Below are 13,882 nucleotides of genomic sequence, written 5' to 3'. Positions count from 1 at the left end.
TCTTTAATCACCTCACTCCAAGTAGATGTATGCCAGTTGGCGCAGGCATTTAGATTGCAGCGAAAACTTGTGATTGGTTTGGCTCCTAGGAACTGGCAGTGGAAAGGCCGCAGTGGTCTTTTATCACGATTGTCCATACAATGAATGTCGCGGATTTTAGCACCCCCTCCGCAGCTTTCTGAGCACTGTAAATAAGGGGAAAGATTAATCAGTAGAAATAGTTCATCAGTCTTGAAGATATCTGTGTTATTTGAGCAGCACAAAACCAGTCAAATGTAAGAAGCTAGATGATATTGAGTTTAAAGTAAGTGGGAGCAATTAATATATGAGTGCTAATGTATTTTATTGCCTTTTGACTTGAATGTGAATCTCAAGGGGAAATAGGGATGGGCAACAAATGCTGGCCGTGCCCACATCCATGAATGATAAAAAATATTACTCTATTTTATGGTTGGCGGGCGGGCGAATCGGCCAGGCGGTCTTTGCACTTTTGGGGAAGCCTCGTCCTTGGGCGGGATTAATTAAAAAAAATTAAAATCATTTTGACATAATTTTTACTATGACCAGAAACTTACATATGTCGGGCAGGCTGGGTGAAAGCGGGCTGTGGAGCTGATCGCCGCCCGCAATTGACTGCGGGCCTCCATTTTACGTGGGCGGGCCAATTAAGGCTTGCCCAGCGTGACACACAGCCGGTAGCGCTCAGCACTACATGTGGGGGCGGGGGGAGGGGGGAGAGTTGGGGCCTGTGCTCTTGCGTGCATGCGCATGAAATAGCGCAGCAATCTCCCTGAGGCATGGAGCTGCCTCAGGGAGATTAAGTTGATAATGAAAGTTTCAAATAAGTGACCTGAAAAACTATTTAAACATGTCCCCTCATGTGACAGTGTCACATGAGCTGGGACATGTGTGTACATTAACAAAGTTTATTTAATTATTTCATTAAACCTTCAGAAAACCTCATCCCGCCTGTGGCTGAGGTTTCCTGAAAAATGCGAAGGCCGCTTGGCCTCTTCCCCTGCCTGCCAACCTTAAGGTTGGGTGGGGCAGCGTTGCTAATAAGTTTAATTGTTTTTTTAAAGGCCTTTTAACAGGCCGTTGACAGTGCGGCGAGCGCGCAGCTGCCTCTGGTGTGCGCCCGCTGAACGAAATGTCTAAATGACGCGCGATGATGTCAGGACGCCCGGCAATATTCTGGCCTATGTTTCTGTTCATGTGAGCGAGTCCTATGTGGGGACATTTCTTTAGGATATTCAAAATCTTTAATTATGATTTTTAAATTCTTCAGCTCCTTGCCTTCAGGGAGCTTTCAGTGCACACTCCCCCGCGCGCATGCGCAGACTTTTACGCTCGCTCTCCTCCCACCCCCGACCCTGGCAGCGCTATGCTTCTCAGCGCACCTTCCATTGGAAATCGTGGTTGGGGGCCGATTGCGGGCGACGGACCATTTCCCGCCGCTCCTGGGCCCAACCACCGTGCCCGCTGATCCGAAAATCCTGCCCGCTGAGTGGTTTCACGGAATGATTGCAAATGGAGTGCAGTGTGCAAAAGCTGGGAATTTGGTGAGAGAGGCACAGAGAGGGAAGGATGTGATTTTTTTTTTGCCTCCAATACTTGTAATGGTTCACGTAATTTTGAGGAAGTAAATATTAAAAAATTTGTCCTGTGTTCTATGTAGAAAAAGAAAATAACTTAAAACAAAGCAAAAAGAAGAAAGACTTGCATTTATATAGCACTTTCCATGACCACCAGATGTCTCAAAAAGCTTTACAGCCAATGATGTACTTTTAAAGTGCGGTCACTGTTGTAATGTAGCAAACGCAGCAGCCAATATGCGCACAGCAAACTTCCACAAACAGCAATGTGATACTGACCAGATAATTTGTCTTTTTGTGACATTGACAGGGGGATAAGTCTTGGCCAAGACATAGGGGATAACTCCCCCGCTCTCATAGTGCCATGGGATCTTTTGCATCTACTTCAGCAGGCCTCAGTTTAACATCTCATCTGAAAGATAGCACCGCTGACTGTGTGGCACTGTTTCAGTACTGCACTGGATTATCAGCCTTGATTTTTGCACTGAAGCCCTGGAGTGGGACTTGAACCAAGAAGTTCAGAGGTGAAAGCACTACCAACCGAGCCACAGCTGACACACATAAGTAGGCATAAATAATATTAAAAAATCTACATTAAGATATGGAAGAATAGGTTGTCTGTCTGGAATCAGGATGTGGCAGCTCATGAAATGAGAGACTGTCTTGGACGAACACATCAGCAGTAGATGCTTCCACCTTGAATCTCTAAGAGATTCTTAGAGTCAGAGTTATTGACCTGGAGTGTGAGTTGGAGAAACACTGACACATAAGAAAGGGAAAGAAATGTCTGGATAGTTTGCCCCAGGTTTCAGTCACACTTTGTGGAGAGGTGTATGTTCAGAAGAGGATTGGTGTGACATAGAGTGCAGAGTAAAGGGAACCCAGAGGAGACAAGGAATGAGGATACACAGAAACTGATCCTAATCAATAGGTATACAATGTACATGCTATCTGTGGCGATAAAAATAAAGATTATTGGAAGGAGAGCCAGAATACTTTTTTTTCCTTCTTTTCATGGATGTGGGCATCGCTGACTGGGCCAGCAATTTTATTTCCCATCCCTAGATGCCCTTGAGAATGTGATGGTGAACTGCCTTCTTGAACCGCTGCAGTCTATGTGGTGTAGGTACACCCACAGTGCTGTTAGGAAGGGAGTTCCAGAATTTTGACCCAGCAACAGTGAAGGAACGGCGATATATTTGCAAGTCAGGATGGTGGGTGGCTTGGAGGCGAACTTGCAGGTGGTGATGTTCCCATTAATCTGCTGCCCTTGTCCTTCTAGGTGGTAGTGGTCACAGGTTCGGAAGGTACTGTCAAAGGAGCCTTGTGAGTTGTTGCTGTGCATCTTGTAGGTGGTTACACTGTTGTCATTGTCCGTCGGTTGTGGAGGGAGTGAATGTTGAACATGGTGGATGGGGTACCAGTCATGGATGGTGTTGAACCTCTAGAGTGTTGTTGGAGCTGTACTCACCCCGGCAAGTGGAGAGTATTCCATCACACCGCTGACTTGTGCCTTGTAGATGGTGGACAGTGTCAGGAGGTGAGTTACACCCTGCAGAATTCCAAGCCTCTGACTTGCTCTTATAGCCACAGTACTTATATAATTGATCCAGTTTAGCTTCTGGTGAGTGGTAGCACCCCCAGGATGTTGATAGTTGGGGATTCAGCAATGGTAATACCAATGAATGTCAAGGGGCGATGGTTGGATTCTTCCTTGTTGCAGATGGTCATTACCTGACACTTGTGTGGTGCGAATGTTACTTGCCACTTGTCAGCACAAGCTTGGATATTGTCCAGGTCTTGCTGCATTTGGGCATGGACTGCTTCAGTATCTGAGGAGTCACGAATGGTGCTGAACATTGTGCAACAATTAGTGAACATCCCCACGTCTGACCTTATGATGGAGGGAAGGTCATTGATGAAGTAGCTGAAGATGGTTGGGCCTAGGACACTATCCTGAGGAGCTGCTGCAGTGATGTCCTGGGACTGAAATGATTGACCTCCAACAACCACAACCATCTTCCTTTGTGCTAGGTATGACTCCAACCAGTGGAGAGGTTTCCCCCCGATTCCCATTGACTCCAGTTTTGCTAGGGCTCCTTGATGCCACATTTGGTCAGATGCTGCCTTGATGTCAAGGTCAGACACTCTCACCACACCTCTGGAGTTCAGCTATTTTGTCCATGTTTGAACTAAGGTTGTAATGAGGGCAGAAGCTGAGTGACCTTGCGGGAACCCAAATTGAGCATCAGTGAGCAGGATATTGCTGAGTAAGCGCTGCCCGATAGCACTGTCGACGACACCTTCCATAACTTTATGGATGATCAAGAGTAGATTGATGGGACAGTAATTGACTGTGTTTGATTTGTCTTGATTTTTGTGTACAGGACATACCTGGGCAATTCTCCACATAGCTGGGTAGATGCCAGTGTTGTAGCTGTACTGGAACAGCTTGGCTAAGGGCGCAGCTGGTTCTGGAGCACAAGTCTTCGGTGCTGTTGCCGGAATGTTGTCAGGGCCCATAGACTTTGCTGTATCCAGTGCCTTCAGCCGTTCCTTCATATCATGTGCAGTGAATCGAATTGGCTGAGGACTGACATATGTGATGCTGCAGACCTCCAGAGGAGGGCGACATGGATCATCTACTTGGCACTTCTGGCTGAAGATTGCAGCAAATGCTTCAGCCTTATCTTTTACACTGGTGTGCTGAGCTCCTCCATCATTGAGGATGGGGATATTTATGGAGCCTCCTCCTCTAGTGAGTTGTTTAATTTCCACCATCATTCATTGCTGGATGTGGTAGGACTGCAGAGCTTAGATCCGATCCGTTGGTTGTGGGATTTCTTAGCTCTGTCTACCGCATACTGCTTGCTGTTTGGCACGCAAGTAGTCCTGCATTGTAGCTTCACCAGGTTGACACCTCATTTTTAGATATGCCTGGTGCTGCTCCTGCTATGCCCGCCTGTACTCTTCATTGCACAGTGGCAATTTGGCACAGGGGGCTGTTTAAAGGGGGCCGGGGGAAGAGGAGGAGAAGGAGAGAAAGTGTAACATGACAGATTTAGGGGATTCAATAATTAGGGGGATAGCTGGCATCTTTTAAAGTGATGGTTGAGAGTCTCACATGGTATGTTGCCTACCTGGTGCCAGGATGAGGGACACCCTCAATTGCTTGAAAGGATATTGGTGAGGAGACGTGGATCCAGTTGTTGCGATCCATGTTGGGATCAACAAAATGTCAGAGTTTGCAAAAGATCCTAAGTGGAGCACACCAGGAACCAGGGGATAAATTAAGGAGCAGAAACTCAAGGTTTAAACTCTCTGGATTATTACCTAAGCTGTCTGAAAATTGATGTAGTGCAGTGAATGCACGGCTAAAGGAATAGACTTGGGAAAAGGCGCATTCCATTTCACGGGATACTGGTACCTGTATTGGTACAGGAGGGATCGGTACCATAGGGAAGGGCTCCACCTGAACCAAGCTGGGTCCAGCATCCTAGCAAAAAGAAAAAAATAGGGTGGCCACAACGATTCTAAACTAGTGAATGGAGGCGGGAGAACTCGTGTGGAAAGTAATAGAAAATACTGCACGCACAAAATCAATTTGGAGGGAATGACATTGTAGCCATGACTGAGGCATGGTTGCAAGGTAGTCAGGACTGGGAACTAATATAGCAGGTTATAAGGTGGCAATGTCATAAGGAAAATTATTGAAATAGTCATTTGGTAGTGTAGAACTTGAGTATTGCTTAAAAAAGACTTTTTTTTTGAAGCTTTTCATCTTGCACTCATCAGGACAATTCGCAAGGAAACACCAATGTCAGGGAAAACAAAATATTTATACCATGTAAAAAGAGAGTGCTGATTGGTTGGCAGTGGACTCTGATTGGTTGAGGCATTGCCATGGAAAATGCAACAGTTGTTGGTGACTGACAGTTAACTGCCAAACATTGTTTGAAACTTAAAACAGGCAGCTTGACTCTGGTCAAGACATTGACCTGAGGAATGAACCAGCGAATGGCTGTCACTTATTTTGCTTAGCTGAAACAGGCACAATGTGCATATATGTTCTTTCTGTCTGCAAAGAACAGGGCCCTGTGTATTAATATATGTAGCATGCAGTACAGGTAAATGCGCCACACTGTGAGCCAGACTGACATTAAATTGGTTATCAGCATAGTTTTTAGCACACTGGGGATTATTTAGAAAATGTTGTCCAATTGTGGAATCGCAGCTAATATTGTGGACACTGTCTTTTGAGTTTTACAAGCGCTGGTTGGGTACAGTCTGTGCCTTGCCCATAGCGAACAGCAGAAGGAACATGCTGTTTGATACAATCCGCCAGTCTTTGGGACATATGGCCTAGCATCACACTGGCACTGAAATTCATATATCACATCGCTCATTTGTATGGTAGGTAGAAAATGATAGAGTTTTGGCGGTTAAGGATGAAATCATTTCAATGATAAGAAAAGATATAATGAGAAGAAAGGGGGCAGTGGAGACTTTGTGGGTAGAATTTAGAAAGGGATTTAAGGCTGTAGTGGTGTTTTGGCACAGGTAGCACCTGTGAAGTGGTAGTTTTTTTAATGTATTTTTTCATGGGAGGTGGGCACCACTAGCAAGGGTAGCATTTGTTGCTCATCAGAGGGTAGTTAAGAATGTGGTTCTTAATGTAGACCACACCAGGTAAGGATGGCAGATTTCCTTTCCTAACGGGTCTTAATGAAGCAGATGGGTTTTTGTAACAATTGACGATCATTTCATGGTCACCATTACTGAGACTAGCTTTCAATTCCAGACTTTATTAATTGAAGTTAAATTCCACCAGCTGCTGTGGTGGAATTTGAACCCATGTCCCCAGAGCATCAGCCTCTGGATTATAACTACACCACTGCCTCCCTTTGTATAAACTTAGAAAATAGACAAGAATGGAGCAAGAGCAGGATGGGGAGCTTTAACTTTCATATTCATTCGGATAAGCAGGTAAGCACATGTCAGAAGGGTAGTGCATTTCTTGAGTTTGTCCAGGGTAGTTTTCTGCAACAATATGTCCTGGTACCAACAAGGGGGCATACTGTGTTAGATTTAGTAATAAGTAATTATCAGATTTATTTAATAGTCTAATGGTGCATGGACGTTCATCTAATAGCAATCATAATACACTAGAGTTCAACATAGTGCTTGAAAGGGAGAAACACAAAACAGCTACTAAGGCTGACTTCAATGTCTTGAGACAAGTATCAGCAGAAAAGTGGGCTAAATTGTCAATGGGCAAAAAGACAAAGATCAGTGGAAGGTGTACAAAATGATACATAACCAGGAGCTCTACTTGTCTATAAAAAAAAGCAATGGACTAATGAAGAGATAAGAGAAAACATAAAGTTAAAAGAAAAACGCTTGCAGAAATGCAAAAACATGGCATTGATCCTGGCAAATGGAAGAGGTACAAAGAACAGCAAAGGATGCCAAAAGAAGAGCTGCAAAAAGAGTGAGTATGAAATTAAACTTGGAAATGTCTAATTCATCACAAAACGTGCTGGATATTATACTCCACCCCCCCCCCCCACCACCCCGCCCCTGCCACCAGCGGGTTTAAAGGCAGGGCTGTGTTACATTCAGCAGGCTGCTGCCCACCGCCACCTACTGATCCCACTGAAATTTTACCAGCCTGGTGTGGTGTAGGAACAGTGGTATCAGATGACCTGCCCACCAATGGGCCAATTGAGGCCCTTAAGTGGGCAGTTAAGAGCCTCATCCCACTGCTGTCGCCAGGATTGAACTGATGGCAGGTGAGGCCCATGCTAAGCAGCCAGCCTGGCAGATTCCCCTGTGGGCATCAGGGATCCCTCCTTAATTGGCCTCCCGGAGCCCATCAGAGGCCCTCCCACAAGTTGTTACCCCTCTCAGGTTCTCCACCCTCATGGCCTCTCAATTCTCAGCCCCCAACCCCTTGCTGAGCCCTTCTCCCTGACCCCCAAACACTTACAAAGTTCTGATCCATTGCTGAACACCTCCTCAAGCCCTGGATGCAGTACCAGCAGTGGCCACAGTGGTGCTACTGGTACTTGAGAGCTGCCAACCTCTGTTCCAAGTCCCTGCCCGTTTAGATGGCCCTGGAGCAGCCCAAGTACCAGGAGGTGTGGTTTCAGGCTTGAGCTGCTTCTCTGCCTTCAGTGATTGTGGCTGTCAGTAGAGATTGCCAACTATGAGGTCCCAACTGTAGTTTAAACTTCTGGAAGAGATAGATGTAGAATTTTACCCTGTTTGCAGGGTTTCCATAGATTGTGCACTTGAGGGCTCAGAAAGGGCATCCCCTGGAAAATGAGGTAGAACACCTAGATTGCCCCATATCGCTTCATTAACACAGGCCCACCTATTTTAGCAAACAAATGGCATGCTCTCCCCTGAAGGAAATCCCCAAGAATCTACAGCAGAGTGGCACAGACCTGACCCATTTTTCACCCTGGTGCTTGGCACCACTCAGTTCCCTGGACACAAAAGCTATAAAAGCCATATAAAATAGCCTTTCATTGTGTAAACTTGTGCACAGAGTCAATTCACTTTGGTGAATTACTGTAGGATGATGAGCATCTGTCAGGTTGATGATCATCACCCTCTAGAGAAATGGGAATACGTTGATGGCAGACAGTCCAGGCGGGGGAGGGGTGGGGGGTGCCGGGAAATTGAAAAATCAACTGTCCCCTTTACAATTGGCAGTCGTTGCTTACCTTGCTCCAGTTACCTATTTTCCAGCTAGCACATGGACGTACAAAACATCTCCGAGCAGGGGCTGGTTTTTTAATCTTTTCACAGTCTGAGTCTTCTTTGGTGCTGCACTCTATCTGTCTCCATATAGCACCAATTCCACACGTGGTAGAACACTGCATAGAACAAAGTTAAGGGAAAAACTGAAGCACACAAAGACATCACAACTGACAACAGACACAGCAGTCTACTAAATGTACTAACAGCAGCAACTTATAGAAAAGTTTGGACCCTTAAAATGAATACTAAAGGAATAAATGTTCCCCACCTTTGCTCTAGGCACATTCCAGGATTATATATCACATTTCCAGGATGCAATGTTAATGGAAGCAATATCAAGGGTTGCCACTGCACAATTTCACATTACACGCTTACGCTTTTAACCAGCGTCACAGGATGGATACCCCATAATTTTATGTTTTCTAGATGACTCAGTAGTTCTGGAAACGATTAGTTAATCCATACAAGAGCAGGTCAGAGGCTGGGAATTCTGCAGCACATAACTTGTCTCCTGACTCCCCAAAGCCTGTCCACCAACTACAAGGCACAAGTCAGGAGTGTGATGGAATACTCCCCACTTGCCTGGATGGGTGCAGCTCCAACAACACTCAAGTAGCTTGACACCACCCAGGACAAAGCAGCTAGCCCGATTGGCACCCCATCCATCACCTTCAACAGTCACTCCCTCTGCCACCAATGCACAATAGCAGCAGTGTGTACCATCTATAAGATGAATCGCAGCAACTTGCCAAGCTCCCCACAACAGCATCTTCCAGACCTGCGATCCCTGCCACCTAGAAGGACAAGGGCAGCAGATACATAGGAACACCATCACCTGCAAGGTTCCCTCCAAGTCACAAACCACCCTGACTTGGAACTAAATCATCATTCCTACACTGTCACTGGGTCAAAATCCTGAAATTCCCATCTAGCACTGTGGGTGTATCGCCACCAGATGGACTGCAGCAGTTCAAGGAGGTGGCTCACTAATATCTTCTCAAGGACAATTAGGGATGCATAATAAATACTTGCCTTGCTAACAAATCTCATGTGCCAAGGAAGAAGAAAAAAATAGACTAGAAAGATAACTATTTGAATTGGTGGTCTGCGATGAGTTTGTTGATAGTCGCCAAGATGATAGTAGAGACATTGGAATTGAAACTGTTCCTCATTTAGGGAACAAAAAGATTTGTAGGGATCCCTACTCCTGATTGCTCTCTAGTGATAGCCATGCTTTAGTTAGTAGCATGCTCACTCCTGAGTCAAAGATTGTGGAAACTCTGGAAACTTGAGCACAAAATCTGCACTGACACTCAAATATAGTGCTGAGAGTGCTGCATTGTTGCAGGTGCTGTCCTTTGGACATGATGTTAAATCAAGGCCTTGTCTTCCCTCTCAAGTTAATGTAAAGGATCACAGGGCTATTTTGAAAAGCAGGTGAGATATAGCTGGTGACCTGGCTAATATATATCCCTCAGCCATAAGAACATAAGAAATAGGGGCAGGAGTAGGCCATTCAGCCCCTCAAGCCTGCCCCGACATTCAATAAGATCGTGGCTGATCTGCCCCAGGCCTCAACTCCTCTTTCGCGCCAGCTCCTCATAACCCTCAACTCCCCAGTATTTCAAAAATCTAGCTACCTCCTCTTTAAATACTTTCAGTGATCTAGCCTCCACAACTCCCTGGGGTAGAGAATTCCAGGCATTCACTACCCTCTGAGAGATGAAATTCCTTCGCATCTCAATTTAAAATGAATGTCCCTTTATTCTGTAACTATGTCCCCTAGTTCAAGATTCCCCCACTAGTAGAAACATCTTCTCAACTTCTACCCTGTCAAATCCCCTCAGAATCTTGTACGTTTCAATAAGATCACCCCTCATTCTTCTAAAGTCTAATGAATAAAGGCTTAACCTGTTTGGCCGTTCTTGATAAGTCAACCCCTTCATCCCAGGGATCAGCATAGTGAATCTCTTTTGAACTGCCTCCAATGCCAGTACATCCTTTCTGAAATACGGGGACCAAAACTGTACACAGTACTCCAGATGCGGCCTCACCAACATCCTGTACAGTTGTAACATGACTTCCCTATTTTTAAACTCCAACCCCCTAGCAATACAGGCCAAAATTCCATTTGCCTTCTTAATTACTTGCTGCACCTGCATGCTAACTTTTTGTGTTTCATGCACAAGATCACCCAGATCTCTCTGTGCTGCACTTTTTTGGAGTCTCTCTTCATTTAAATAATAGTCTGCCTTTTGATTTTTCCTACCAAAGTGCATGACCTCACACTTTCCTACATTAAACTCCATCTGCCAAGTTTTTTGCCCACTCACTCAACCTGTCTATATCCCCTTGCAGATTCCTTACGTCCTCATCACAACATGCCCTCCTACCTATTTTTGTATCGTCAGCAAATTTGGATACATTACATTCTGCAACCTCCTAGAAGTCATTAACATAGATAGTAAATAATTGAGGCCCTAGGACTGATCCTTGTGGCACTCCATTAGTTATGTCTTTCCAGCCTGATAAAGACCCATCAATCCAAGCTAATACATTACCCCAATACCGTGAACTCCTATCTTATGCAGTAACCTTTTATGTGGCACCTTATCGAATGCCTTCTGGAAATCCAAATACACTACATCCACCGGTTCCCCTTCATCAACTCGGCTTGTTATATTCTCAATGAACTCTAGCAAAGTTGTCAAACATGATTTCCCTTTCACAAAACCATGTTGGATCCATTTGACTGCGTTAAGCTTTTCTAAGTGTCCTGCTATTTCTTCCTTAATAAAGGACTCTAGCATTTTCCCAATGACAGATGTTAGGCTGACTGGCCTATAATTTCACATTTTTTGTCTCCCTCCCTCCTTGAGCAGGGGTATCGCATTAGCGGTTTTCCAATCCGCTGGGACCCTCCTGGAATCCAGAGAGTTCTGGAATATTTCAACCAATGCCTCCACTATCTCTGCAGCCACTTCCTTTAAACCCTTGAATGCGGGCCATCGGGTCCTGGTGACTTGTCTGCCTTTAGTCCCATTAGTTTGTCCCTTGTGATAGAGACCGTTACAAGATCTTTCCTCCCATTAGCTCGTTGCATATCTGATATCTTCGGAATGTTTATAGTGTCCTCCACTGTGAAGACCGATGCAAAATATTGGTTTAAATTATCTGCCATTTCTCTGTTCCTCGTTATCAATTCTCCAGTCGCATCCTCCAAGGGTCACACGCTTGCTTTAGCCATTCTCTTTTTATATACCCGTAGAAGCTCTTGCTATTTGTTTTTATATTTCTTGCCAATTTACTTTCATAATCAATTTTCTCCCTCTTTATTAGCTTTTTAGTCATCCTCTGCTGGTTCCTAAAAAATTCCCAATCCTCTGGTCTACTACTAGTTGTCACCACTTTATATGCCTTAGTTTTTGATTGGGATACTCTCCCTGACCGCCTTTGTTAACCACGGTTGGTTCATCCTTCTCATCGAGTCCCTCCTTTTGACTGGGATAAATTTAACCAACCTCAGTAAAACATATTATCTGATTAATGTATAAATATATAAATTGGCTGCTGTGTTTCCCAAATTACAACAATGACCACGCTTCAAAATAAAGCACCTCTTTGGCTATTATGTGCTTTGGGATGCCCTGAATGTCTCCCTTCACTAATCTGTGGGGCGCAGGGGTGTTTTCATGGTTCAGTCTGATCCTGTCCTTCCCAACATCCACATACTTATGGGGCAGTAACCTCTGAAAGAAGACTGACTTACATTTTTATAATGCCTTTCACAGGATATCCCAAAGTGTTTTATAATCAAACCTTTGGAGCAGATTGAACCCACAATCTTCTGGTTTAAAGGTGAGAATGTGACCATGGCAGATAGCTCAAAGGCACCAGAGAAGAGAAATAGGCCAGAGAGACTCTGCTGAAAGTCATCAACAAACCACCCCAAAAATATCAACGTTCATAGATTTCGGCCATAATTCCTGCCCTACTTCCAATGGTGGAGCAAAATAAGTGGACTTTCCTCAGTGTTGCCACCACTCGATCCCATCTTCATTTTACATTAAATGATATTTCTAGGGTGAAATCCAGCTGGCACATGTAACATCCCTATTTCCCACTCTATTTTAATGTTTTGTATTTGCATTCCCTATTACTTACAACTCCCTCACACTCTGATTCTGCTAGCGTCGAAAAATTTGGTTGGTTCCTTTTTAAATCCATCTTCCAAATCATTTAAGCACATTATTAATATCAAAGGATCTGAACTGAGCCCTGAGACACTCTGCTAGTCAATCTCATTTACATTTTAGATTGAGGTTTACTTTTGAGACTCTGCAGGCTTTCTAAATTTTGCCCCACCATTGTGACATTCAGCTTTAATTTTCCACAACTTCTAAAATGTTAATCTTCATACAATTTTCTCTTGCATCATTAGTTGGTTCTAAATATACACCTGAAGTTATACTAATGAGCTGGGAGAGTAAATGGGGTCAAAATAGCCCACTTCCGTATTATTCTCTCCATGAATGTGCAAAAACAATCCTGGTGCCTGCCCTGATTCTGCCAGCTTAACTTAGAAATGCCATCCAGCTGCTCCAATAGGGAACTCCAAGTCCCTTGACTTAGAAACATAACGATGATGAATTCTCCAGTTGTTGGATTAACCAGCTGTGTGTTTGACTATCAGGGGTTTCAATTAGGCCTTCAACATAACTCATACCACATCATAGCTGACAAGATATCCCTGGGTCCAATGTGGGCTAAAATGGAGGAATTCCCAGCATAGCCTGGAATGCCCTCAGACACACCCCCTAATGTAAGGTATTCTCACTCTCCACTATAGAAATCTCCCGGGCTTCTTACAGAGATTTGAATCCTGGTGGAACCAAATACACCCCAAATTCCAGCCCACTGCTGCACGAAGTGCCAACATTGTCCCTCTTTGTTCACAGAATTTCAAGGCCAATGAAATCATCCATCCTATAACTGAGAAACTGTTTTTTTTAATCATGATATTAATATCATTACATCAATATCCCTGTGTTAAACAATGGATTTAGTCTGAGTGGGTTACGCATACTCTTAGAGCTGTTGTATACTAGATATAAGATTAGTTCTTCTATACAGCAAAGCTAATAGAATGTTATTATTTATTGTGAGGGGAATTGATTACAAATGTAGGGAGGTTATGCTTCAGTTGTACAGGGCATTGGTGAGACCACATCTGGTGTATTGTGTACAGTACTGGTCTCCTTATTTAAGGAACAATGTAAGTGCGTTAAAAGCAGTTCAGACAAGGCTTACTAGACTAATACCAGGAAAGGGCAGTTAAGGTTGGACAGGCTTGCATCCACTGGAGCTTAGAAAAGTAAGAGGTGGCTTGACTGAAGCAAAGAAGATCCTGAGGGGTCTTGACAGGGTGGATGTGGAGAGGATGTTTCTTCTTGTGGGAGAATGTAGAATCTAGGGGTCACTGTTTAAAAAAAGGGGTCGCTCATTTAAGACAGAGATGA

At 44.4% G+C, this 13,882-nt stretch overlaps 1 protein-coding gene across 1 annotated transcript in view; it reads right to left on the bottom strand.

Annotated features, from left to right (window-relative positions):
* The window catches only part of LOC144686486 (A disintegrin and metalloproteinase with thrombospondin motifs 12-like), a 665,462-nt gene that overhangs the window by 72,138 nt on the left and 579,442 nt on the right, over positions 1–13,882 (bottom strand). Inside the window, exons 20-21 of the mRNA XM_078551763.1 lie at positions 8,327–8,479; positions 12–185 (exon numbers count right to left, since the gene is read on the bottom strand). Of these exons, the coding sequence (XP_078407889.1) occupies positions 12–185; positions 8,327–8,479 (327 nt within the window). The remainder of the gene's footprint in view (positions 1–11; positions 186–8,326; positions 8,480–13,882) is intronic.

Source organism: Cetorhinus maximus, chromosome 1 (assembly GCF_964194155.1).
Source record: "Cetorhinus maximus chromosome 1, sCetMax3.hap1.1, whole genome shotgun sequence".
Classification (NCBI taxonomy): domain Eukaryota; kingdom Metazoa; phylum Chordata; class Chondrichthyes; order Lamniformes; family Cetorhinidae; genus Cetorhinus; species Cetorhinus maximus.
This window is presented reverse-complemented; position numbering and strand designations above follow the sequence as displayed.